Source organism: Cygnus olor, chromosome 13, assembly GCF_009769625.2.
Source record: "Cygnus olor isolate bCygOlo1 chromosome 13, bCygOlo1.pri.v2, whole genome shotgun sequence".
NCBI classification, from domain to species: Eukaryota; Metazoa; Chordata; class Aves; order Anseriformes; family Anatidae; genus Cygnus; species Cygnus olor.
In genome coordinates, this window is record NC_049181.1 from 5924097 (window position 1) to 5950570 (window position 26474).

General features: G+C 33.7%; 1 protein-coding gene across 10 annotated transcripts in view; it reads left to right on the plus strand.

Annotated features, from left to right (window-relative positions):
• The window catches only part of DIAPH2 (diaphanous related formin 2), a 191553-nt gene that overhangs the window by 147128 nt on the left and 17951 nt on the right, over window positions 1–26474 (plus strand). The window contains exon 29 of one of the 10 annotated variants that reach the window (XM_040572804.1): window positions 1616–17778. The exons of the other annotated variants lie outside the window; for them this stretch is intronic. Coding sequence (XP_040428738.1) covers window positions 1616–1623 — 8 coding nt within the window. The 3' untranslated portion in view covers window positions 1624–17778. Of the gene's footprint in view, window positions 1–1615; window positions 17779–26474 lie in introns of those variants that run through there. 10 annotated transcript variants of the gene reach the window in all.

The following is a 26474-nucleotide window of genomic DNA, read 5'->3' on the forward strand; positions in this document are numbered from 1 at the left end:
ATTTTTTTTATGGCTTTTCTTAGGACTTACTTTGAGTTTGAATTAAGTTCATTTTAGAACAAAACCAAACTCCACCATTACTGGGGTCTGATTAAAATTTAGTACAGTATTGAATCAACTATTTGGAAGTCAATTAGCTTAATCATTTTACTAATATAAAATTAATCTGTGATGTTTCACATTATTTGTGCATAGACATAGCTCACTACAAGGTGGATGACATAAGCATGTTTTATTTTTAGATTTTCTTTACTAGAATGAAAAAGGGAGATTTACCAAAAGTTTTATTTCTTCTAGTAGACAACCCATCTGAAGGAAGGTGGAACTGTTGTGGAGTCTGAACATTTATTTGCAGTTGTAGTAAGATTGATTCTATTACTAAGGAATATACGTTTCAGAAAAAGACGCTGTCTCTTTGTTGAAAGCAATTATGATTTTCTTTTAAAGCAGTAGCAACATATCACCGTGAACAGAGTTTGGCTGTATTTCTGTGTTGTGCTTAAACTTTAAAAAATATTTGTATTGTTGAATAATTTGAAAGCTTTTTAGCACCGAAGTGAGAATTTAGGGGTATATATAAGCTTGTAAAGATCTGTTTTAGCAGTTTGCTGGAACTGCACTTGTGTTAGAGTACTTACCGTTAGAGGAGTAGTTGAAAGGATGGAGGATTCAAAGAAAGCAATCTAATGGACTATAAAAACCTGTAGAGAAGTTCTTCTTTCGTTGTATAGAGGTACTCAAACTGTCCCAGGTCTTCAGACATTTCTGTGATTTTGACCAAGTAAAGTAGAATGGACAATAAAATTGTATCATGAAAGTGTGAATAAGAACATTTTGTACTAGATTGAGTATCAATTGTCAGGTATTAAAATACCTTTAGGAAGACCTTTGGTGGTAAATTTATCCTGTACAGATTCAATACACTACAGTTTTCTGTTTGTCTCCCAGGACAGCATATGTGATGGCTTTTTTATTATTATTTGCTGGCATATCATAAGAACATTTCATGTTCAGAGAACTTTCTGAAATAGTCTATATCGGCTTGGTTTTGCACTGAAGCTTCACATAATCTCAAGTGTTTTCTAGATACGGGTTATTAGATGCTACCCTTTGTAGGTTTGGTTCTCCTTCAGAATTTTGGCACATAATACTCTGTAATTTCCTGTGATTGTTTCATACTTGTTTTGTCTAATAATACCTGCAGTATTATTTCCTTTCTGTTTGAATATAACAAGATTTCATAAATAAAAGTAACTTATTAAACAAATCAGTTTCAGGCAGGGAAGATGACTAACTGCATAAAGCACATTATGATCCTTACTAAGTGATCACTCATACTCTGTTTGAAACCTCTTAGGACATCGCATTTATTATGCTGTTTTAGAGGTAATTCTTGCCTTCCTTGTAGTCTGATGCCTGATTTTGGAATGCATTCTGCCCTTCAGATGTCAGAAATAACATCTTCAATACTATCTTCAATTCTCTTGTGTGGTTAACGTACCTGACCTGGAAAAAACTGTTGATATTTTCAAGAAAGCAAAGCTTTAAACTGTCAAAACTCTCTGCAACTGCAGATAATTTTAAATTTTTTTTTTACTTTCTTTGTTGCCTTCAGCTCCTTGAGGTGTCATCTGGCCCATGTAGTCAGGAGTTAGCCAACCCAAGAAGATAATCACAGCATGAAAAGAGTAGTCTGGAAGTTTGATGTGTCTTGGAATTTTCCATGTTCCCAAACATCTCCTATGCCCTGCGGTTTCTTTAGAGTCTGTGTTGAAGAACAGAAAGACTAATGTAAGCTCTAATATTCATGTCTTCTGTTTCAAAGATGCTCATGTAGCCTGGAAAGACTTTAACATCACTGCGTAAAGTACGAAACTTTAACCCGAGTTGGTCAGTTTTGTCCTCTTTGATGTATACTGGAAAAATTATCCTCATGCTGCCAGAATATTAATACGTTTCAGAAAAGAAAATGCAGCAAGAGGATTCTTACACTAACACTAAAGCATCAACTGAAGAGAGAAAGTTCTGCAAAATATCGATACTAAGGCAATATTACTCTGAGAATTACATATATAGAAGTGCATAAAACCTGTAAATGTATCTGTGGATTTTAACTGTACACTTTTTAATTGACTTATTAAAATAGGGTGGCCGTGACTTCTGACTACTAAGGACTTTTAAGAATTTACTTGCAAATGACCTATTAAGGAAAATCGGTAGGATACCTTTGGAAAATATTGTTGGAACAGTTTGTATTCTCTAGGAAAAAAAAAATCTACAAAATTGTATGGCTTTGGACTGCCAGAATTTGAACATGACACAGCTTATTTTAACTGAATTGAGGAGTTTTTCTTGAAATGTGATTTTTCAAGATTTAAGGAGGAATATTGTAGAATATATAACAAAATTGGAATTCGAAACAACACTTGGATTTCTTAAGAAGGCAACTATAGAACATTTTTAGACAAGTCTTTTGAATTTAGACCACAATACATTGCCACATTCTCGCATGTAACTTTATTGGTGTTTTAAGAAGTGCCATAAATCCAGATGCATTTTGGGTAAAAGGTTGTGTTCACCTTTAAAATTTTGTTTTATGCTTCAGTATTTTTTAATTCTATTTATAAAATACAAAGATGTATTTCTGCCTAAAACATCAGACTTCTGCTTGTAACTTAATAGTTCAATCTCAATAAAAACAATCTGAAAACAGGGAAGGAATTAAAAAAAAAAATACAAAAAAAATACAGCTCCAGCAACTAACAGGTGGCATTTAATACATAAACCAGTAACACTGTTCAAATTTAGTCACTATTGTCTCTGGTTTTGTAATCAAATAAATGAGTTCAGGATTTCAGCTGCATCTAAACATTCATACAAATTTAAAACAATTAACAGTTTATGATCTGCAAGCAATCTGAACTGACGTTCTGTTGCATTTTTTTTAGCTTTTTTTTTTCTCCAAATCAAATTAACAGCTGGTGTTCTGTAAAGATTGCATCTTTTGAAATTGAAATACTGAGAGCACTCTGGTATATTTTTCTGAAAATGAGCTCACAGATTTGGTAATTGTATTGATGTAGATTTTGAAGAGATGTGATCTTGAGTGATAATAAACAGTAGAACTAGGTACTTGAAAGACAAGTAATTGTTGTCAAGCAAAACATCATTATCTGTTGAAGATAAGCGTGTGCATGTAAATTATGATACTTTGCACTGGAGTGACCCTTATGCTCTTAACCGTGCTTCACTTAAGTGTTGTTCGTGGTATTAGAAGAGAGAAAGTTGTACTTATCTTGAAAAGATTGTGTTTTTCTCTGAAATGCAGAGGAGAGAACTGGAGACTGCATATTCTTTCTCTTTTCTGTACTTTTAAAAAGAAACAAATACTGTTCTATTAATCTATGAAGAACAGATGTGAAACTCTTTAAATTGAACAAATATTCTTCCATAAATTTTTTTTTGCTTCAAGTGCAGTCTTAGAGCTTTGTCTGCATAGCCAGAAAACAGCTGCACTTCTACTGTATTGTATTTTCTGTTCTTCTTTGAGTGCCTGTTTAACAAGTCAGTAAGAAGGAAAGAAGAGTTAGAGAAGTCCAAGGCAGAGTTTCAACAGCTACTGTTCTATAGTTACAAAGCACAGAAAATTTGTTTCTTTTGTAGCATTTCTTGCATTTGTTATGTATACCCTATTGCAACAAGAATATTTTCATGACATTGTGAACTGAAAGATTAATTTGGTTCTGTTTCAAAAATTGTTTTATTTATTTTTCCAAAGTTTTCTGCATTTTGGATTTTTCATTTTACCAGATTTCTCTTGTAGACTTGAATATCCTTATGATGATATTTTCTTTGAGCGGAATTCCTGTTCCCAAATATTTTTTTCACTGATATAGTGCTTGATGTAAAATGCAAAAAGAAAAAAAAATGCAGGAAAATAAGATGTATACAAGGACTTTGATTTCTGCTTTCCAGTCTAGTGGAAACTTTTTTGTGTGTGTGTGTCTGTACCTTTTTATTGTTAGCTATCTTTTTTTGAATATAGTGTTTTATAGCTTTGATCTCGAACAATTAGGATTAAAAGGCTGCATTTGTGTTTTTTTGGTTTGTTTTTTTTAGTTCAAATTTTTAACAATAAATCTCTGATATAATAGCTTGTTTACCATCGGTATTTGAAGTTAAGATTATGTAGTATAGGCTTTTGGTTTAGCCTTTTGAAAATTATTTGATACAAATTCACTGTACTGATGGGCTAATCAGTTAAAGTTCACTGAGTTTAGCTAAACAGTGTGTGTTTGATTTAGAGAAGTCTGTGGTATGTCAACCTTTTCAGACATAATCCTACTTTCAACATTATCTGACAGGTAGTCGGCCCATCAGGCCTGAGGATGTTCTCCAAAGCAGATCATTTCTTCACTCTTGACTAGTTATTTATCTTATTGAGGCAGAATTCACAACCGGCATATGGAAACTAAGAAGGAACAAAGAAGGGTGTTCCAAGCCTTCCTTTTCTTCTTTCATACACTATGAAATGTTTTGTAGATGTGGCTGCAACTCACATATGTGTTTTTGCAATTTTGTTTTCATGGCAAAATATATCCATAATGTAAAATAAATCTTATATTATAAAATATATATCTTATATCTTATATCTTATAAAATAAAAGAATCCCAAAACGTCTTCAGAAAAGGTGTTCACACTTTTTTTAGCTAAATCCATATTTTGATTCAGTTTGTAATCTAAAGTTATCTGTATCTTTTTTTAAAGGAAAATGAATGATGAGTTGTTTCTAAATCTCTCTTGTTGCTACAGGCAATCAGAATAACTTTAGATCAATCATTTACTAAAGACATTCTCTGTCAGTTGGTAGATGCAAGTCATTGAAACCATGATATGCATTCTTCCATTCATGTGCTCACTTCAGTGAAAGCAGCTTTCTTGAGGGACCATTTAAGTACCCAGCAGCAACCCTTTTTTCACAAAGTTACTGAAGTACTTTGATCCAGAATAAACTTGCCCGGTAGCCACAGAAAGAAAAATAGATGTTTAAAAAAAATGATAAAATAAGATCCACAGATATCAAATAGTTGTCTCTTGTTTAACTACACAGTGCTTCCTTAAGATTAATTGTAGAAATTTTAATATTTTAACAAAAAAGAAATTGGAAGGGGCATACGGAGAGGACCACTGTTTGAAGGGAAAAAATGGGCTTGTCTAAATTCAGGTTTACAATGAAAATTAATTTTAAGCAAGTGAATAACCAGTCTGAATTAACATATCTAGATTTAAAGCTTATCCTTTATTTAATGGTTTTATAGGCACAGAAAAACTGTAGTACAGAGCTCCAAAATTGAACATACCTCTTTGTTGCCTACAAACATTTTAATCCATGCTTGCCTTTACTGTGCACTTGAAGTCAGTCTTTTCATAGTGCATGTACTGTTGCCTGTCATCTGTTCCTGTCATCATGGCCAGTCCTTCACCCCATACAGAAAAGCTTGCAATCACATTCTCCATGTTTTTACCTTTCCTGGACTAAGCAAAAGCGATGGAAGCCTATCTACAGAAACTCGTCTCACAATCGCATACCGTTTTATACCAGAAACTTGAAAGGTATTAAAATGTATAATTTTATGCACACTTTGGAAAACTCTCCAAAATGGTAGTTTTCTAGTATCTGTAGAGTATACAAGTAAGTGGTACAGTAGACCTCACCATTCTTTTTTAACCCCAGTTTCTGTAAGGAGAATGTTAAACTATATTATAGACCGCTATGTATATATGTACTGGAGAGACTGCTATGGCAGGTAGTCATCTTCAGATGAAGTTTTCTCTTAGTTATCTATTATGTTAAGCCTGCTCTTAGGTGTTGTCTTTGAAGTGATGTGTTTAGATATAAGAATAACGGATTCTATAAGGTTTTGATATAAGAATAATGGATAGTCTAATTCCAAGTTCAGAACTAATCTTCTCAATCAGTTTGGTTTGAATATGATGAGGGGTTGTACAGTTTCATGTTAGCGTGCAGGTATGCAGTCTTTATCACTCATTCTATGTGAAAAAGTTCAATGTGTAATAAGTAATATGACTGAAAACTGCTAAGGTTTTTTATATGTTTTTTAATAGTAATCACTTCATAGTAATTTTAGTCCACCTGTTGGGGAGTCTGCTTGACAGAATTGCAGTATTTTGGTCTTTCATGTAGTCATATTTCCAGATGAATGAAATAGTGTAAGACCAGTTTGCTTGCAGTCTCATGTCTTTTTTAAGTATAGCCTTTTAAAGGTCAAGGTAATGGCATGTATGCAAAAAAAATCATTATAAATGGAATTGTCTGTTTTGAAATTGGGTATAGTTTGGTTTACATAAAAATTAAATACCACACAGGAAAAAAAAAAATGCCTTCCTAAGTCCTACAGTAGCAAAAGCATCTAAAATCAGGGTTCAACTGTGACATCATTAAGAGTTCTGGTGTTCGTCAGAAGGTTCTAGGAAGCTTTCCTAGTGTTTGTCCATATGATGGCCATTTGGTCCATATGTCTATGGATAGATGCCACTAGGTGGTACTGTTAAACCTCCCTTTTTAAGAAGATTAAAGCAAATTTACAATCCAAGAGTGTTTCAAAAGGACCTAAGTTAAGATTTTTTTTTTTCCTGTGACTGCAGAAATAAATTACTACCTGCTTGGTTGAAATTGTTTTCACTAGAATAGGCAATATAGTCTTTCCCATATTGCCACCCAGTTTATATATACTGGCAATAAAGCAAACTTGCAGGTGAATTCACTCCAAAGTTTTCTGAATGTGTCCCAGCTGCTATCTAAAATCCACTTTCATAGTATGTAATCAGTTCCCAAAAAAATAATTTAAGCTTTTAATATAAAGTGCAGTTCTTGCATGTTTTTGAACCAGTAGTGTCAATGAAGAAAAGCACAAAAATAGTTTAATCACTTATTATATTTCATAGTTTAATTCCTTTCTTAACAAAATAATATATGAGTCTTCATTGGAGAATATGACTGATGATAAATAAGGGTAGGACCTCTTTTTTTTCTAATTTACTGTCTACTTAAATTGTCTTGTACTTTAGGTCTTATATGTGGATGCTTCTATACAGTAATTTATCTTTTAGTACTGTCAAAAGGCCATACTAATTCTAGCTGAAAAAAAATGAAACATATTACTGTAAATGAAGATCTGATGTTAACTGGTGGAACAGCAGTGCTAAACAATTGAACCTTGTAATTGTGAAACGTCTAGGATTCTTTTTAATGGAAACAGGTAAAGTTTGTTATGGTGCTTTTTTTTTTTTTTTTTGACAGGAACAATTGTAGTAAGAGGGTAGCAGAAAAAGAGAACTTCTATATTGATAATGGCCTATCCCGTATTTTTTCTTCTTTTCGTTTTTGACTTGGCAAAGGTGAAGCTTTTCATTTCAAGATCTACACAGTGTAGTTGCAGACAGCAGGGGGAAGAGTTTGGTCAAATTGCCACTATAACAAACATCTGTACAACAAAACGAAAAAATTTACATTACCAATGACAAATCAAAGCTGAAAGTTTGCTTTGCCCGTTGTCATTCATTGCCATTCATATTTAGAAAGCAGACTGCTGTGATAATTGATTTGATGGTCCAGCTTGAGTGGAAGCACTTCTGGGCATAGCAGGCCTCAGAGATGCCAAAAAAGAAGAAAAGGTGGGAATGAAATAATGCACTACTTTCTCCTCAGAGGCGTGTGGCCCAGTTTTTGAGAAGAGAAAAACATGCTTTAGAAAAAGGGGGAGAAAAACAACTTAGTAACCCAATAATACATACAAAAATGACCAGCAGAGAAAGCAGAGACAATGAGTGTACATATTTTACTGGCAGGTGAATAATAGGCGAATGGTGTGGAAGTAATTTGATTTTTAACGGACTCTGTCCATGGGAGTACATTTTTTTGTTGTTGCTTTTTTTGTGTAAGGACAAAAGAGGTTCCCCTCCAAATAATAAATAATTAAAAAAATTTTTTTGAAGGTTTTTAAAGAGGGATTGATGGTTTGGAGGAAGGAAAAGCAAGCAATTACTGAATTCAAAGGGCAATATATATGTGCTTGGATTATCTGAACTATTGAGTTTGTTTACTTCAAGCAATAGGTGATAATGAAGCTTGTCTCTGTATTTTTGACTGGGGGGTGGTGTTCACCCATAGCCTCCTGCTGATATGTATAACTTAAGACACTAAAGTAATAGTTGTGGAAAGAAGTAGATTAAAAAAAAAACAAACTACTGAATTCAGTGTTTGACCTCTTAATCACAACTGCTAGCTCAACTGTGCACCCTGTCATCGATTTAAAGAACCAAACAAAACCAGATTAAAGATGTGAGTTGTTGAAATAGAAAATTATAACCAGAACTGGTTTGTCTTTTGAGTAATGCTTGAAAAAATAAGTGTGGTGTGTCAACTTTGCTGAACTCTTTGTATATTAAAAAATTAAGACTGTGAATACAGCAAAGAAGGAAATAAAATTTAACAGTAAAGACTGAAAAAAAAAAAAGGGGGGGGGTGGGGGGAAATCTTCATGAAGTAGATAGCAGGAGGTTGCAAATATGCTGTTCCAGTGCATACATAAATATTGCTACCTCTAATTCTCAGTTTTTGGAAGTACCTTGACTGTCTTAATAAGATAATAGTTGATGTAAGCATGCAAAATATTATAGACATATAAAGGAAAATTCTATAAACGGCACAATAATTTATTAGGAGAGAATTTTAATTTTTTTAATTTATTATGAGTTCAAGTGTTTTTTTATTATTTTGTTGTTGTTGTTTGTGTATGTATTAGAAGCAAAAGCTCAGAGTTTGATAAGCATCCAAAGTGTGATAACACGTATGTCAGTATCCCTCTGAATTTTTGTCTTTCTATTAATCTGTAGAATTTCTTTAAGTGTAAAAACACTCTGTTAAATTTATGGGTTGGAAACTTAGGCATCACTTGTGCCATAAAACCTGCTGCTTTTAGATCCTTTCTTGCTGTTCAAGCAGAGATAAGAAAATGAAACAAATGCATCAGAAACTGTCGCTTCATGAGGATTTAATAAGGAACAGGTTCTTGTTATTCTTTTCCTTTCTATGCACAGGCAGAAACTATCTGAGTTTAGCACAGTATTAAATGGCCTGTATGTCTAATAGTCTTCAAAATTAGTCACTTTAATATAACTTACATATGATTTCCACTCCCCCCCCTTAGTGCAAGGAAATGAAAATATTTATGAAGGTGATATCTGACTCTTAAAAGAAGTCATCGATGTACACGTGTAAGAATTTATTTCTAGGACCTCTGATGCTTTTCGGCTACAGCGGGGTATCAACTTGCAATACCTAACTCAGTGCCAAATTCATTACGTCTTATCCTCAGTCATTCTTTTTTACTTTTTGTGGACTTATACTCCCCTTTACATGTTTTCCTTTTTCTTTCTTGGTTGTTGCGTGTTTTCTGGCAAAGAAGAAAAGGCTGTAGCTCAAGCAAGCGTATTCCTTTATCTCTCTTCAACCTGTCTTGTGAACATCTGTAGTTGTTTTTGCTTGACTGAAGAGGGATGATGATGAAAGAATTAAGCTTTTGCGAGGCAGTGTACTTCAGCAGGATCCAAGGGTATGTAATCCTGTTGGCGTCAGTACGCAAATGAACCATTACTTGTGATCACTCTGAAATGCTGGCTGTGTCATTTTTATATGACACATTTTAATAAATTTTTATTTCTGCAAGAAAACATCATTGTAGAAGAAATCTGGTGTACTTATTCTATTTTTTTGTTTATTTATCATAGTATAGCTCTAATTTTAAGGGTTGCACATTTTTGAAGTCTGTTTCTAAAGCCTTACTCTACTACTATGCCCGTCATGGAGATGCGTTACATTTGTCTGTGTCATCTAGTTGATAGCTAGCAGAGGCTTTCACTGCTCTGTAGGAAGATGTATGATTTCAAGCATGATATTTCTTCTGTCTCTGTAAGAATTTTCAGAAAGTTTTTTTCAAAACTGAGTGAGAAAAAGATGCCAGTGGCAGTGGTATCTTCCTATTAAAACAGTTTTAGTGTCTGATTCTGCTGCGATTGAAGTCAGTCATTAAACTAGTTTCCCTGCAATTGTTTCAGGTTACAAGAAACCATTACATATGTGTTTGAATTTTTATGACAGGCATATAGTGTTATCATTTGTATCGTATTGCTAGAAATCATATGGCCATTCATAAGTATGGTCTGGTTTTAGTGGAGCATACATACTTCCCAGAATTTTCTTTTGACAAAAAAAATTAACAGAAACTTATTAAAAGGTATAAATGTGTTTTGAAGCATATTTGTGCAAATGTATTTTGCACACAAATTCTGTTTTAACCACTGCGATGTGGTTGTTATGGGTTGACAAGGATCACATTTTCACTAATAGCCTAGACAAAAATTAATGGTCTGAAATAACTATATGTTTCAGCAATAAAACCATTGTAGTCCACTATTTCAAGATTTCTAGGGAAGCTGGGTAAGCAATCAGCTACTTAGTGACTAGAATGCTATGCCATTTTTTCCCAAAAGATACAGTTGTCCTTTCTGAAGACTTGGAAAACACTTCAGAATTGTGATATTAGTCCAAATCTCCCTTTTTACCTGTCATGCTAAAGAAATGTAAAGAGAATATTCCTAATTTTTTTGTGGGAAGAATGATAATATTTTTCACATAATGTCTAGTTTTTGGCAGTTGTTAAAATTTGCTTTGAGACTTGATGAAGTAAATTCATAGTATAGATTAACTACTGCATCCATAACTATGTGATTACCTAGGGATAAAATTTATTTTTTGTTAAATATCCATATAACTCAATATTATGAATCTCTCTTCACTGGGAGTGTGTGTTTAATTCCTAGGAATAATTTCTTTTTCTTAAAATCTGAAAGTCTTTAGGTATATATTTTTCAGTATATCACCATGCTGTCAAAAGGTAGTACGAAACTATTTGCCTGAGTGTTATTTAATTTTGGTGGATTTTATCAATAATTTTTTGTAATTCTACAAGTACACACCCTGTTTTCAAACCATTCATTCCAAGGAGTAAAGAAAAATGTAACTTAATTATTTGAAGTGATCATAGAGTATTTTTTGGAGAAAGAATTGTGTGTTAACAGTAAGCAAAAGAATATTTAATATAGAAAAATGCTCTATATAGTAAGTTTTTTTATGGTATTCAGCTTCACTTTTAAAGACCGTATATAATAGAATGGTAGCAAATAACTACTTCCAATTTCTGTGTTCTCATGAAGATAAATGTCCAGTTTAGATTAATACCAACATAGACTGTAACCAAAAGTTGTATCATTTCTGTTTATTTGAAGGTATTGCTCTTGCATTTATCTTTACAGAAGACTTCCATAACAAGTCTTAGTGGAGGTTAATGCTGATGCTGCATGGCAGGTGGCATGTGCAGGTAGCTGGAAATTATGTGGTAAGAGAGGTGGGACTGGTGAGAATTGGAGAGCTCTGTTTTAGTTAAGAGAAAGGCATACAGCCAGCTAGGAGGTGATGACATGAAGCATATTCAGCTGGTGAGGAGAGTTGCCTGAATTAACGTAGCTGGATCGTTTGTACATCAGTGAGTTGATGTGGATCTGAACCCATTTTATGTTACTCCAAAATGTGAGAGTACTTTTTTGTACTTGTGGGGGAAGTATTTACTTACGTTACTTTTTTTTTTTTTGAGACATTTGTGGCAAATAATTTTATTTCCTGAGCGTACAGAACATTGCCAGTTCAGTAGAGCTGCAACTAGGAAAGTGCTTCCTGCCGAACATGCTGTAGAAGATATAAGCAGATGTTGATTAAAATATAGTTTGTCATCTACTTTTAGATACAAGATTTTTACTGTAAATTCCATGTGTGCTGTTGTATTAATAATGCTTTCTGGGACAGTGGTTTGTAGGCAATTCTAATAATTTTCATTCTGAGTATTTTGAATTGGTCAGTATCACCATCCTTCTCTAATTGCATGTACCTACCTGTCAGTCATATCTAGTAAGCCCATCACCTGCACATGGGTTAGGATCAGAGAAAATCCAGGAAATGGGGCCCATGCTCAGCATCCTGGCTGGAGAGCAGTGGCTGTAAATGGAAGACTGTAGAAACTGTTACATCACTTATAGTTTCTGTGCATATATATGTTCATGCAAACTCTGTCATCTGAAGGAAGGCTTGCACACTGGAAAAAGTAATCGAGAGACCTTTTCACAGCTAAGTATATTTCCACAGAGCTACTCTCACTAACCCTGTTGCTTACTTTATTCATACAGCAGTGGTGGTTGGAACTGCACAGATAAAATTCTACTCATCCATTGAAGTACTATTCTGACTATCTTCCACTAAATGTTAATACAGAAAGGGAGGAGAGAACTGCATTGGTAGTATTTTGTCATCTGATGCATGTGTTCATAGAATCAAACAAAAGTCTACTCTGGAAGGTCATCTGACCCACCCATCTGTTGAAAGAAGGGCCTTAGATTAGGGACTATTTCCTTGTCAAGCTATGTCTTAAGTATTTCTAATGACAAAAAAAAAAAAAACAGTTTCCACTGTTTGTCTGGGGAGCCTATTATATTTAATTGTTCTGTCAATGGAGTTGGGTTGGTTTTTTCCTTACGTAAAGGGATCACAGTGAATGAAGTTGTGCCTGTTGTCCTGCCATCATACACCCATGTGAGTGTAGTGCCATGATCTTCTCTGTAACTATCATTTAGGTTTTCAAGTAATATCTGTGTTAAGTAAAACCTACTCTGATGGCTAGCTGTCATAACATTTCAGAAAAGAGTTAAGTCTTCTATAAGTGGTTAAACGTGATTTCCATGCTGTCACATCATTTTTAATAGTCGCATGGAATTGCTTAATCATAAAAACAACCTGTCCAAAGCTCTTCTCAAAGCAAAGGGGAGATCAGCACAAAAGCACCTTATTTAGAAAGGAAGAAAGCTATGGGAAGGTGACATCTGGAATCCTAGTGCTTAATCTGTGTAATTAAAACTTTTCTAAGGAGCAGGAGAAGCAGGTTCTACTTGAGGTAGTTTTAGGAGTTAATTAGCAAGATCTTTTTGAATATTAAGAATGCCTTTGATGGACAAAGTTTTGGAAACTAGTTTAGGACTTTGAAACAGCATAAATTAAGGCAGAAACTTTTTTTATACATCCTCAAGATGCAGACGGAATCATTCTCCCTAACCATGCCATTTCCTTCCTTCATAGATAAAATCATATGCCCTTCTCAATGTCTTATGAGGATTCATTAACTTAAAGTACAGTAGTAAGTTAACTGGAAATAATATTTTACAGGTTATTGTTACACATCCACAATTATTGCAAATATTACAGTCAGTAACTCAAGTCAAACTGAATCTCTTCACGGTCTGGATACTGTAATATATTACCAATATTAAAGACAGCAACCTACATGTTTTGGGATACAAGGTAGTCACTTGCAAGATGTTATCTAAAATCCAATAACAATAATACAATTTTGATGTCCTTCATATCTTCTTTTAAAAGAAGTTCTGCATTTTTAAAAGTGAATGTAAGTGAAAATAATGTCCTTGATTTCCTTCACATCAATCTGATAGGCTTTTGTAAGTGTTTACCAAGAAAGGTGATGTCAACTACACTGAAAATTTGGCCGTGTCTCTTAAAAGATAGGGAGAGTATGGGTTTGTTTTCTCCATGCTTATGCGCATGTGTGCTTTGTTTTGTGAATGCTCTTGCTTTCACAAAAGTAGTATAGGTCTGTGTTTGTGCTTATGTACATGGGCAAAATTTAGAAAGCATTTAGAAGGTGTATTTTACTTTCACTCATTTTGTTACTAGTTTTGACGTATATCAATGCTTAGAGTTTCTCATTTGTGAGCTGTTTCAAAACAGCTATCATAGCAGCAGAGTCCATCTTCATGTAAAATTGAATTCATAATTTATATAATTACCTGTGAATTTGGGAAGAAAACCAACCTAATAATAACCCATCAACAATAAATATCACAAAGGAAGACATATTCAAGACTTTGTATTGTATTAATGTTCTTGTAGGATCCCTAGGCATTCTCTGTTTAGAGAATTGTATATTGCAAACTACAGAAGAACTGCATTTCTTTGACCTATGGAGTGTATCATTTAGTTAAATTCTACTTATATCCTTTACAATCAGTCTTAGAGAAGAATGGACAAAGTATGAGGAAGTAGTAAAGTTTTCTAGGTAGTGAGTAATGCTAATAGCATGTTATATCTAAAATGTTATGGCCTGTTTATTTTCAGAAAACATAATGTGTTCCTATGAAAAACCAGGCAGATTACCAAAGTTTGAAATCATCAAACAATTTTTTTTATTTTTTTATTTTTTTTAACAAACCTTGTGATCAGGAATCCTGATGGACATTGGTTTTTGTAGATTTGGGTATTGCCCTAAACGCCACAAATGAATATTGAAAATTTCACTCTGTGTATATGTATTGAAGGTGTTTCCAAGTTGTAACATTTTATAGGACTCAGTTGTTTGTGTCACTAAGCTTCTTTACAAGTCATTATGTAAGTAAATTGTAATAGAAAATATTTGGCAATTATTGAGCATTTCATTTTCCAAACTTAGTTTCAAAACAAGTCAACAAACTTCTAAACCTATTAGAAGAAGAGTCAGAAAACCCAACCATCATGGCAGCACTGGTGAAGGTAAAAGTCAGTATAGTATATTTTAGCTCTGATTGTTGGTGAATTATTTAGAAATAATAGCAATGATTCCCTCATAAATCAGTACTTACTTTCTTATTCTTTAAAAACACGTTCTAGAAACTAGAAATTTATGAACAGAACTGTCTAGAAGTAAAATGTTCTGCTTCTAAGAGTTTGAGCCTCTATGAATCCTGGTTAGAGGACAAAAACAAATAACAGGAAAACCCCACTCAGCAGTTTATTGTAACTGTGTTCTAATGGTAGTATTAAATATTCCCCTTATCCTCGACTGATTTTTACAGATAAATATGAAATGTTGCTATTAAAAGCATAAATTACACTTCTGATCTCAGGTGTACTCAAACATCAAGGTCCAAGGATGAGAATTTATTAACCATGAGAACTGCATTTCCAACCCTATCTAACACTACATCTATGCAAAATATATTTATCAATTAAAATTGTGTTCAGCCTGTAATGAAGGCTGTTGTGGTTTCTAATTGACATGTATTTATTTAAAAAAAATAGTGGTAAACATTTATTCTTCTGTTCAGATTATTCTGAATTTTATGACAATCCAAAAAAAAAAACAAAACAACAAAACCACTAATATTCTGGAGCAAATGGCATGTTTTATTATTACACCTCAGTTCCATTTTTTAGGATTTTTCAATGCCTTTTCTTATATTTACCTTGAAATCAAGGAGATTAGAGGGTGAGGATGACGATCCTTGTCATGTTTGTCAGTATGCCCTTGCCCTGATTCTAGCAGTTTTCAGAAGGAATTGTGAAGAAATTCTTCATGTAATGTTATACATAGGAGTACTTCAGACAGTATTTGGATATAGCAGACAAATCTGTGAGTAAAATGCTCCATAAGCAAGAATAATATATTTAAGAACACATTTTAGACAACCTGTGGTGCAAATTGTGTGAAAGAGAAAAACACTTCCACAGTGAATGTCAAAACATTTTATCATTTGAAAAATACGGTGTCTTTTTATCATTCACTTCATCTTGATGTTATATATTGGAATATGTAGGTTTTTAAAGTAACTTTTGCTGTACAGAAATTGAGACTGAAAATATATGTGTACATATGTAAATGTGTGTATGTCTACATAGACATAAATATATATACACATATATAAGAATTCTGTGCTGGCACAAGTCTTTAACTAAACCCCTTAGAAGGAGAATATAAGAGTAATGAAATGTCATTTTTTACAGCATGAGGAAAAACGCATGCTTTTAAATAAAATGCTTTTACCATCATGAAGATTAAGTTTTGTTCTGTTTCATAATTTTCAGTTAATTACTGACCTTTCTTGAATAATGTGCACATTTTTTTTAAGGATGGCAGAGCATTTTAAACTTCAATTCACCTTCAGTTCCTTTATTGACAACACAATGGATACAAGAGTTCACAATCAGTATTTGCCCATGGAATGGACTTTTCTCAGCAGGAAGCCCTCTTTTTTACTAAATATTTTCCATCAGCAGATGTGGTCTAAAATGTTTTAATGTTTGATATTATCCAATATTTTGTGTCAAATTTTTACTGACATGCATATTAAATACTAATAGACAGTAAAATATTGAAAACAAACATGAACAACAGCAAGAACAATAAAAAACAGATAAAGTTTTCTGTAAAGTTTCTACCAGACTGTAATATAATGTCAGCTTCCATGGCGCTATATCTTGGAATTAGACAACTCAAGCTTGATGACAATATATTTTGTATATATTGGTATGTATTAGTTTCTTTCTAGAACCAATATTTTTCAAAGAAATTTTTCTTATTGTGATCCAGTTTATTCCAAGAAAACTGTAGACCTGTGTAAATATTTCTGAGGTGCAAATAAGCCATGTAACCTTGCACTTTAGCCACCCTGGCCAACTACAGCTCTGCTACTTTAAATTGAGAACTAGTATCGGGTTTGGGAGAAGCTACCCAATACCTGCTTTGAGATGTTAGTCTTCACAGATACTTTTAATTACTGTTAATAGTCTATCTGGTGTTTGCAGTTGCATATTCTATGTATCTGAAACAAGTTGTTTTTAAAGACAATGTTGATTTTAAAAGTATAACCTGAAAATTAATAAGTTGAAATACATTAGTGAACTTTTTCATGCATCTTCTACTGTAGTCAGAGATAGTCTGATTCTTTAAAGAATTGTTTTAAAGTAAAAACGGATTATGAACATAAAATGTGTATTAGTTATGAAATACAATAAGTGTTTAAGGCTTTTGGGAGGAGAGGCAAACAAGCAATATGAGTATGATGAGAGACACCCCTGGTGTTTTCACTGTTAGAGTGTCTGCATCCTGCTTTAAGCAGAAATATGGTGGTATAGTCAAGGTGACTTACTATTGCAAAACCCACAGGCATTTTGACTTTCCCATCTCTTCAGTAGATCATGTACAAATGAAAATAGACAGCGATGTGCTATTTATGGTTTATATAACTAAGTATTTAAAGACATCCTAATAAACTTATCTTGAAAACACTGCTGTGCACAAGGCATGGTATCATGACAGCATCTCTGCAAATGTTTCAGATTGTGTGCTTTCATGTTGTGATACCTCAAATGTTATACTGACGTTTGCAGCCTTTGCACTGTACGTTATTCACCAATATTTGTGCTATTCTCACTAAGGACTGTCAGATATAATCTATCACGAAACAATCCTTTGAAGTATACACAGAGACTCCAGCCTTTCTGCAGGGACACATGTCCTTGAGAAGATGATATTCTGAGTTAAAAATTATCTGTGCCCTAGAAAATTAAAATTATCAGGATACTCCTTATTTTAGGTCAGAGTAAAGCACATTACCAAAATCGAATATTTAACTTCAGGTGCAATGTTAGCAATTTAAAAATAGCTGTATACTTTAGCATAGCAAATTTCTTAGGTGGTTTACCACTCAACTGTAGTAAAACCACTTAAATTATTCTTAAGATCTTCAGACAAAAATGTTCCCAAGGCTTTAATTGCATTAATCAGTCTATCTACTGATAACCTTCCAATCTTCTGAAGATAAGGGGGGAAAAAAAAAAAAAAAAAAAAAAAGATGCAGAATTGTGTGTCTGACAGAGAACTTTTTAGGTTATTTCACACTCCTGTTTTTCAGGAACATAGGTAAAGGCTTCATTTGACTTCTGTGCCCTTTGTGAAAGAGGAATAAGGTCATGGATTCTTTTGCTGCAAAATAGCTGGAGGTGGATTGGACCCAATCACTGCAAAAGAATTTTCATTATCTTTCTAAATCAGATATTTTGGTTAAACAGGCACCTTCTGTTCTCCTTGTGAATCAAAAGAGGTGGAAAATTCACATAGAATGGAGATAAAACCTTGGCTCAGTTGCATTCTTTAGTTGATGTGGTTAGGAAATACATTAATTTGTTTAAGAATTGTGGACTAATTGCACAGTCGTAAATGGTAACAGTTTTCTATTCAAACCACAATATAAGAGTGGCTTGTTACAAGTTCCATATGTTTGGGTAGTTAAGTTTGTTTTTATAAACTCCTAGAATATGTTCGTTCAGTGCTGAACCGTTAGGACTAGATTACATGTTGGTATACATTTAATATTTTCAATGTAATAAAAATACTCGTATTAATTTGTTTTATTTTATTTACTCTTACCATGTTTCAGAGATAGAATTATTACTTTTTATGTCATCATATTTTTGCAACTCTTCTGCTGTAATTAACCACCCAAAGTAAAGAATTCTAAATTACATTTTCAATTACTTGTGTCTCAAATTATCTTAAACTAAAAAAAAAAAGGGGGGGCGCTTTGTCCAATAGAAAGTGTTGTAGTAGAACTCTAGATTAGAGTAACTTGGTTTTTAAATTAAGTGTCAACTATAATTTGCTATTAGAAACAAAGTGTATGTCTGCAGTCTGAAAGAGAAAAAAGCCCCCTCATCACCATTTAATAGGGATTTATATGTAACACCAGCTTCTTTTTTTTTAAACAATAATGACTGGCAGAACAAAAAAGTCGGGGGAGGAAGGTGTGTGTGTATATATGTACACCACCACCACCCTATTCTGATGTGTATATATATTTACTTAAATATTCACACACACAGTGCTTTAAGTATAGGAATCTACAGTTTAGTTACAGACTTTCTAGAAAAAATTGATTCCATAATTTAATGCTTTTCATAAAATATTAATGACTTTTGAAATGTGAAATTCATGCTTTCTTGGTCCTTGATATCTAAGGATGTTGTTGTGTGTTTGTTAGTGGATATGTGATTATCTGAGTTCAGTAAACAGTCATGTTGGTGATTCCATGAGAAGTGTAACCATACTGAACAGCTGCCGAGCACAGACATGGGGACAATAAGTAGCAGAGGAGCAACTGGGATAGCAATTTAAATTTAGAGATGAAATAGTAGTGAATGTATGTTTTAGGCCATATTGTAGGTAATATTTAGCATGAGCTATAATTATTCTTGGTTTTCATTGACATTTCATTGACAATCTTCAGAATGAAAAATCGTATCTTATCTTCCATATTGCAATTAAACAGAAGCTTTTGGTGAAAAGGGAGTTCAATTTTTTTGTTCTCATGTACAGGAATATGATTTATAGATGTAAATCTCAGCCTTTGCCTTGAAGTAAGGTTGGAATTCTTTTTGTTTTGTTTTAGGAAGTTAAAATGCTTACCTTGTACCACTTCCCTGTTTTAATATTATAATATTGAAGATGTTGTAACTTTTTGGATCAGTTGAGGCTAAAGATTCCCTAAAATCATTATATTAAATTCTGTGTGAGTAGTTAGTTCAAAACTCTAACAGCATAATTGTTGGCATCATTTACCATTATCACTTCTGTTTACCATGTGGAAGACAGCAACTATATCAGTTCTACAAATGCCAGCATCTGTAAGTTTTTACTGCAACTTTTGCGTTTAATATTGCTGGGGGGAGGAAAGCTGTGAGGGGTGTAAGTGCTCAGCCTGCAAAGTTTAAAGCTCTTCAGGAGCAGGACTGTGGTTCTTGTGGTTTGAGAGAGCTGTAAGGCAGACAGTACATATCCTCTTAATCCTGTATGCAGAAAAAAAAAGGGTTCTTACCCTGTCTGTATCCCTATGAGATGAACAGGAGCAGATTAAACATTGGTCTTCTGAGCAGCTGCCAAAATGTACAGTAAATATCAAAACTTATTTCCTACTCATTTTCTAATAATCTTGATGTGAACTGCTAGCAATTTTAAGTTAAAGCACATAAAGATTTATATGCTGCACCTACTTAAACTTCTGTATGTAATCAGTTTCCCTGTACAGAAACTTCAGGGAGATGGATACACCTTATATCATTGCTTTACATCAAACTGATGTGTACTAGACAGCAGCTCAAAGAATGATGAATTCCAGTCTTTCAGGTATCCTAGTGGAGAGCTCTTCAAATAAAGTAATTGCCTTACCTTTTGTTATGTAAGCATTTGTAGATATTTCTTCCCCAAGTTCTATTTGTATTTCAAGCCAATGCTCCAATGCCCACTAAAATGACATAAACCAGTTCAGCATGTTTCATGATAGGGACTGGAAGGGATGGTTTCAGAGGAAATTCTTAGGTTTAGATTAAGTGTCTTTAATGCTGAAAACTCATGCTTAAGCAAAACCCTACATAAAAGAGATTAAAAATAGTAAATGGAATTCAAAATAGCTTTCATGCTGCTTTTTTTGCTTTCACTTTTAAATCCTAAATGAAGAACAAAGGTCTTGAATAGTAAATTATTTTGTCTGGTTGTTTTGTTGTTTTTTTTTTTTTTTTTTTTTTTTTGGGGGGGGAGCTGGTACTGGCTTACTGTGTGTTTTTGTTGTTGTTGTGTTTTTTTTGGCTTTTTTATCTTCACTATGGCTGCTTTTAAAGCTTCCTTTCTCCACTCTCTTTAATAGCCAGATGGTATCTCAAAATACTTCTTCAAATCGAAAAGCAGGATGGGAAGATAAAGGAGGATGTGTTAAGACAAAAGATTTATAAGAGAGTTAATTACTTACTGCAAGTTCCAAGTGCCTCCTGTACTACTTAGGATATTTAGGACTTCTCATTTTGGCTTTTAAGTTTAGTATGTTTAAAATAGCAAAGAAATAGATTTCATAGATAAGAATGGTACCATTAGGGGATTCAGAAGTCATAGAAAGTTAGAATAAAGAACAACTGGAAGAAATTTTCACCTTTACTCTGTCCATGTTCTGCAAACTGCGTAATACTAGTGATGCATACCAATCAATATCAAAAATTAAATGGATTGCATGCACAATATAAATGTGTGATAAATGTCATAGAATTATATGGAAGCCCTTTGCCAATGACAGAAGCATATTGTTAACTTAAAAGTGAAACTACACTTAGGTGAAATACATGATGAATGGGCAAAAATGCTAAAGGAAGAAGAATTGCAATAAGGAAAATGGAAATGCTGTTGTCTGTTGTTCTCTTCCTTCATTTCTGCAGTAACAGGCATCTCCAAAATGTTGTTGTCAGTTGCTATGCACAAATGTTTAGCAAAAGAAAAAGTTGGAGCTTTATAAGTGTTTGTATTTTACATTGATAGGTCTTAAGACTGTATGGTAGGCAAAAACTTGAGATTTAGCTGTCATTCAAGCAATTCATATTTCTTAACTATTTCTCATATTACTGTCTGAGACTTCTGCAATCAGGGTGGAATTCTCAACTGTTTTGGTCTCCCTTTCATAGGCACAGCAGAGTAGGGCATGCTCCCACCCCTCTTTTCCATTTGACATGTGTTGCTGAAATGGTAAGGGTAAGACAAACAAACTTCATATTAGCATTTTTTTTTCCCCAGGTCAGATTAGTGGAAATTGCTACAACCTGTTTCAAGTTTCTACAACTAAGGAATTTTAGAGAAGCATCTATCTGGAATTTTTATTACAGACAGAATGTATTGGAACTGCCTTTAGAGCTTACTTTGACTGTTAAGTTTTCTGGTGTAATTTTTACTCAGTGCTAGACAAGATGTTGCACCAGTTGAATTTTTTTTCTCTGTATAGTAACTTTGCTAAAAGGAAAGGCAATGCATGTAAAGAGATGCACAATTTTAATTGCTTTGAGGTATAATAGTCATTAGATTCAAACAAAATCCAAAATAAAAAATGAACAAAGACATATAAAAATAAATTGTCATTGGCTTGTAATTTGTTTTAAAGTGCTCCTGCTAGCAAAGAAAACTCTGGGGCGCAAGGAATCAATGCCCAGGCTATAAATTTGTGTCTCCATTTTTCACACCATTTTCAGTTTTATTGTTACTTCCCTGCAGCCATAATCTGAAAGCTAAAAATTTACCTAAAAATCACATACAGCATATCATTTTTACTAAGCTGAAGTCATTTTCTTCATGAAGTTGTACAAAGCAAATTATTGTAACAGTTTTGGCTGAGTGTGCCTTGGTGAATTCATAGCTTGATCTTGAAAGTATTACTATCCTTAAACTAAGTGTTATTATTGCTACAAAGTCATTGGGTTCAAATTATTGCATTCACTCTCCTACTATGGATACTTTTCAAGGTATGCTGTGCCTCTTTTTTATCTAAGCAGAGAATGGTATGGAAAAATGTTCATAGGTAATAAAGGTTCCCTTTTCACTTGTAAACATTTATTGCACACATTGAAATACACTTTTTTGCTCTGTATGTTGCTAAAACCTAGTTACTGCCCCAAAAGAAATGCCCAAATGGGCATCCTGCATGGTGTTTTCCTTATATTTGTAAAATCATTTTAATTTGTCTGAATTATCATCTAAATTTACTCTGTAATTCCTAAGAGCTATTAGATGATCATTAAATCTTGATTTTCTGTCAGTAGGAATTAATAATCTTGACTTTGAAGTGAATTTAGAAGCAATAAGGGATTGGAGTCAAATATTTGAATATCATTTCAGTGTTAAATTGGTTTTTCATGTTGCAACTCAGGGTGACTAGTAGATAAAATTGAAATTCAATTCATAAATCCTTCTTTGCATCTTCATACTTCATGTGTTGTTTTTTTTTTCTCTCCCTTTCAGATGGGTTAAGATGTACATGGTTTGGGGTGGGGATCACTGCTTAAATGTTCTTTGTTTAGAACATAATTTCAAAAAAGCTCTAATAAAGAGCATATGTAGCCGTATGCACAGATTGCATATAATGCTATCTTCAGAAATTAAAGTAAACTTGGTAAGAATTGGTTTCTGAGTGAATTGGTCAACTGTATTTTAAAGGAAAGCTAGAGTTAAAGCAAAGGCTGTCACAGTTTAATACTACCTTACAAAAAACTGATACTTAACTTTAGCGCCTGTTTCTACCTAGTATCTATTACTGCTTTATTTTATTTTTTTTTTTAAATGGCTGTTTTTATTAATTTGATATGTTCTCACTTGCCAATGACAATTAAAATAACCTGTCAGAGAAAAGCAATTAGGCTGCAAAGGTTTAAGGGATTTTTGTTGTCTGGTTTTTGTATTTTTGTGTATGTGAATATAAGCCCATATTGTCACAGCACCTTATATTCTTGGGCATTGACATGCCATACTGCCCTTGTTGACACAGTATGCTTATCCACCACATACCATGGCTTTACATTCACATACAGTTGTGAAACAAGATAGGGGAGGCAGTTTTATTTTTCGCTTTCTCCACGAGGAATTTAGGCATAATCAAATTAAGAAAGGATAAATAACGTCTCCATTTTCCACTTCTTGTTCCCTCTTCTGTGCTTGCACAACATATTCTCTGGGCTTTTAGTGGAAGATGATGGGAAGCTGTCTTAGGAGCTTTTTAATTTATTTATTGTTACATAATACAGAGAGGCTGTTTTTCTCATCACAGTACTGACTTGAAGTCCCTTTGGATGTATCTGTGGCACGGACAGATGTTTAATGGCATATTTGAGAATCTTGGTCCACGTGTGTACTGCGTCTGCATCCTGATACGTGGTGTTCCTCCAGGCACTTTTGGAAGGAAATGCACACGCACAAACCAGAAGTGACCTGGCTTATTCACTGCTGGATACCCCAAATAAAATGAGCAAGGAACTTGCTGAGGAATGCACCTGCTCTGCGACTAGGATGTGGCCAGTACATGCACAATGGGTACAGGATTTTAAAATACTGTGAAATGTACATAGCCAAAGCATACAGCTTCTGTACCGTATTGATAGCAATATTTCCTAAATGCCTGTGTTACATGTTCAGTCATACCTAACTATGGATGTGATAGTTATGAATGTTATTACTAACATTTTACATCTATTAAATTCTGAACCATTACTGGTAGTTTTTTTGTAGTCAGGAATTTATCAGGTAGCTAGCCTGAGTCCAACTATATCTTATTGCTGAGTCCTCAGAGTGTCATGAAGATCCACCATCTGTAAGTTTGTTTACTTTTTCAGTATATGCTTTAGCCTGTGGGCACATAACAACTATTTTAGGAAATAAGTGAAATAATAAATTTTAATTTATTTTCATTATATAATTACTTATGAAGAAGTCTCACTGAAGAATTCTGGCTTAAGCTTTGAATGAATTAGAAATGATTGATTGGCAAAGGAAAAAAAAAAAGCCACCAAGCATCAGAACTTTCCCATTGGAAAAATATCACTGAAACTAGAGGCCTGACATTTAGAACTGCTAAGAGTGTGTTGTAAATACTAATGACAAGCCAAAAAAAAACCCTACTGTTAACACTTATCATTTCTGAATCCCTGATATGTACTTGCCAAGAAATACAGAATTGATTAATTTGTGAGACGTGTTTGGAAGGGATTCTTGGAAATCCTATAATACAGCCTCCTGCTTGAAGCAGGGTTATCACCATACTAGACGGAGCCAGCTGTGACTTGTCAAACCAAGTCCTGCACAAAGCAAAACCTGCACAACCTCTTGATTTCTCTGTTCTAGTGTTACACTACATTCCTAATGCAGATTTTTTTTCTTAACATTTAAGCTGCAATTCTCAACTACTGTCTATTATTTTACCATCTATGTGACCAAGAAGAATTTGACTGGAGTTTTGTGACTCACCTTCAAGGCAAAGGTTGTTGTTAGATCCCTCCTTAGCCCACCTGCTCAAAAGACTAAATGAGCTCTACTCCCTCAACCTTTCTGTAGTTCATTGGAATTGTCATCTCATAGGTCACTTAGAAGAAAAAGCAAGACAAGGCATATTAAGCAAATGAATGCAGAATTTCATAAAGGAGAAATACAGAGACTATATGATATGAATCAATTTGTGGTTTTATACAAAATGTAAATTTTTCAAAGGCAGGAGGAATGGAGACAAGAATCAGGGGTTATATAGTGTATTATATCATGTATTATGGTCAATATTAGTATTACAAATTAAATTCTGTATGATGTGAATTAATATTTAGTTACCTCACCTGTCAGTGAGGCTTTTTTAATTGTATAAGGCCAGACTGGATGATTAAGCCATTTTCAGAAAGCAAGAAGTCAGCTTAGCTGTTTAAACTACTAGCTTTAGATCCAGAATATCTGAGGTTAAGTGGTGGTTTGCCTAAATACTGACTGTGTTTGACCTTGAATTTTTAAAAGATATTTATATTTTCAACACCACTTAGATGTATAGGTAATAATTCTACTAGCCACTTAGGGCGGGGGGGGGGAATACTTTTATACTCTTGCCCTTAGTTGTTTGCTACAGTGGAAATAGCTTAATTGTTTTGTACCAATATTTTTGTCCTTGTAAATTTTTGGTATTGTCTTGTGTACATGCATAATACCCAGTATTGGAGTCATAATGTCATGCTTCTTTCCATTTTATTAATTCAGACAAGATTTGAGCTTTTGGAAAGATGCCAGCTTGTTCGTAACAAGGTTCTGTATTCCTCTGTATATCAAACATTTTTTTCCTTTTTTTTTTTCCCCATTTCCTGTGTGTTGTAAACCTACTTGGCATGTCTTTGGTCTGTACTTCTAAACAGGGTAAATTTAAGCAGTCTTTGCATCATAGCCTTCCTTTCTTAGAGTTGAACAAGACTAGTGTATTTTTGGTGTGGTTTTGCTTATGCAAGGATCCTAAGTCACAGTACCACTTAATTACTGTTACAGGATACACACTCAACTGCATCATCTAAATACTATTCTGTTCTATATCAACATAAAGCTTGCCTTTCTTCGTTGCCTGCTCTGTGAGTTGTTGATTGTGTTGAAAAGTTTGGTCTCTGTAACAGCCCAACGTTATTTACCTGGTTATTATGGGGATAGGTGAAGGCCAATACTTCTGCTGTCCTCTGTGCATTCTCTCATCTCTCCTCATGTTGCAGCAGGCATCTCTGGTCAGACTGTTAGCAACGTAGTCCCATATCTTTTTCACCTTCTAATGTTTTATACTCTTATCGGTCTTCAATATTGTACAGAACTCAGTTTGTTTCTATCATTCATCTCTTTTCCATATAGTCTTTCTTTTCTGGAGTGGATAGATTGTGTTCTTTCACAGCATCAGTAAAATTAGATTGTAGTTTTAAAAATTATAGATTTTACTCCTCTACAATTTAAATACTGTGTATGTTTTATTTACAAAAGTGTAAGAGTGTTATGCATTTATTTTAGGCTTAAAATGTCATATTGGTAGGAAATGGAGTTGGTGGAATGTGAATGCCTTCATTTTTCTCAATGATAAATTAGTGTGCAGGTGCTCACATTCTGAAGCAATTGAAATATCCACAAATGTATAACTGTGAAGACAAATTGAATAGTCATCTACC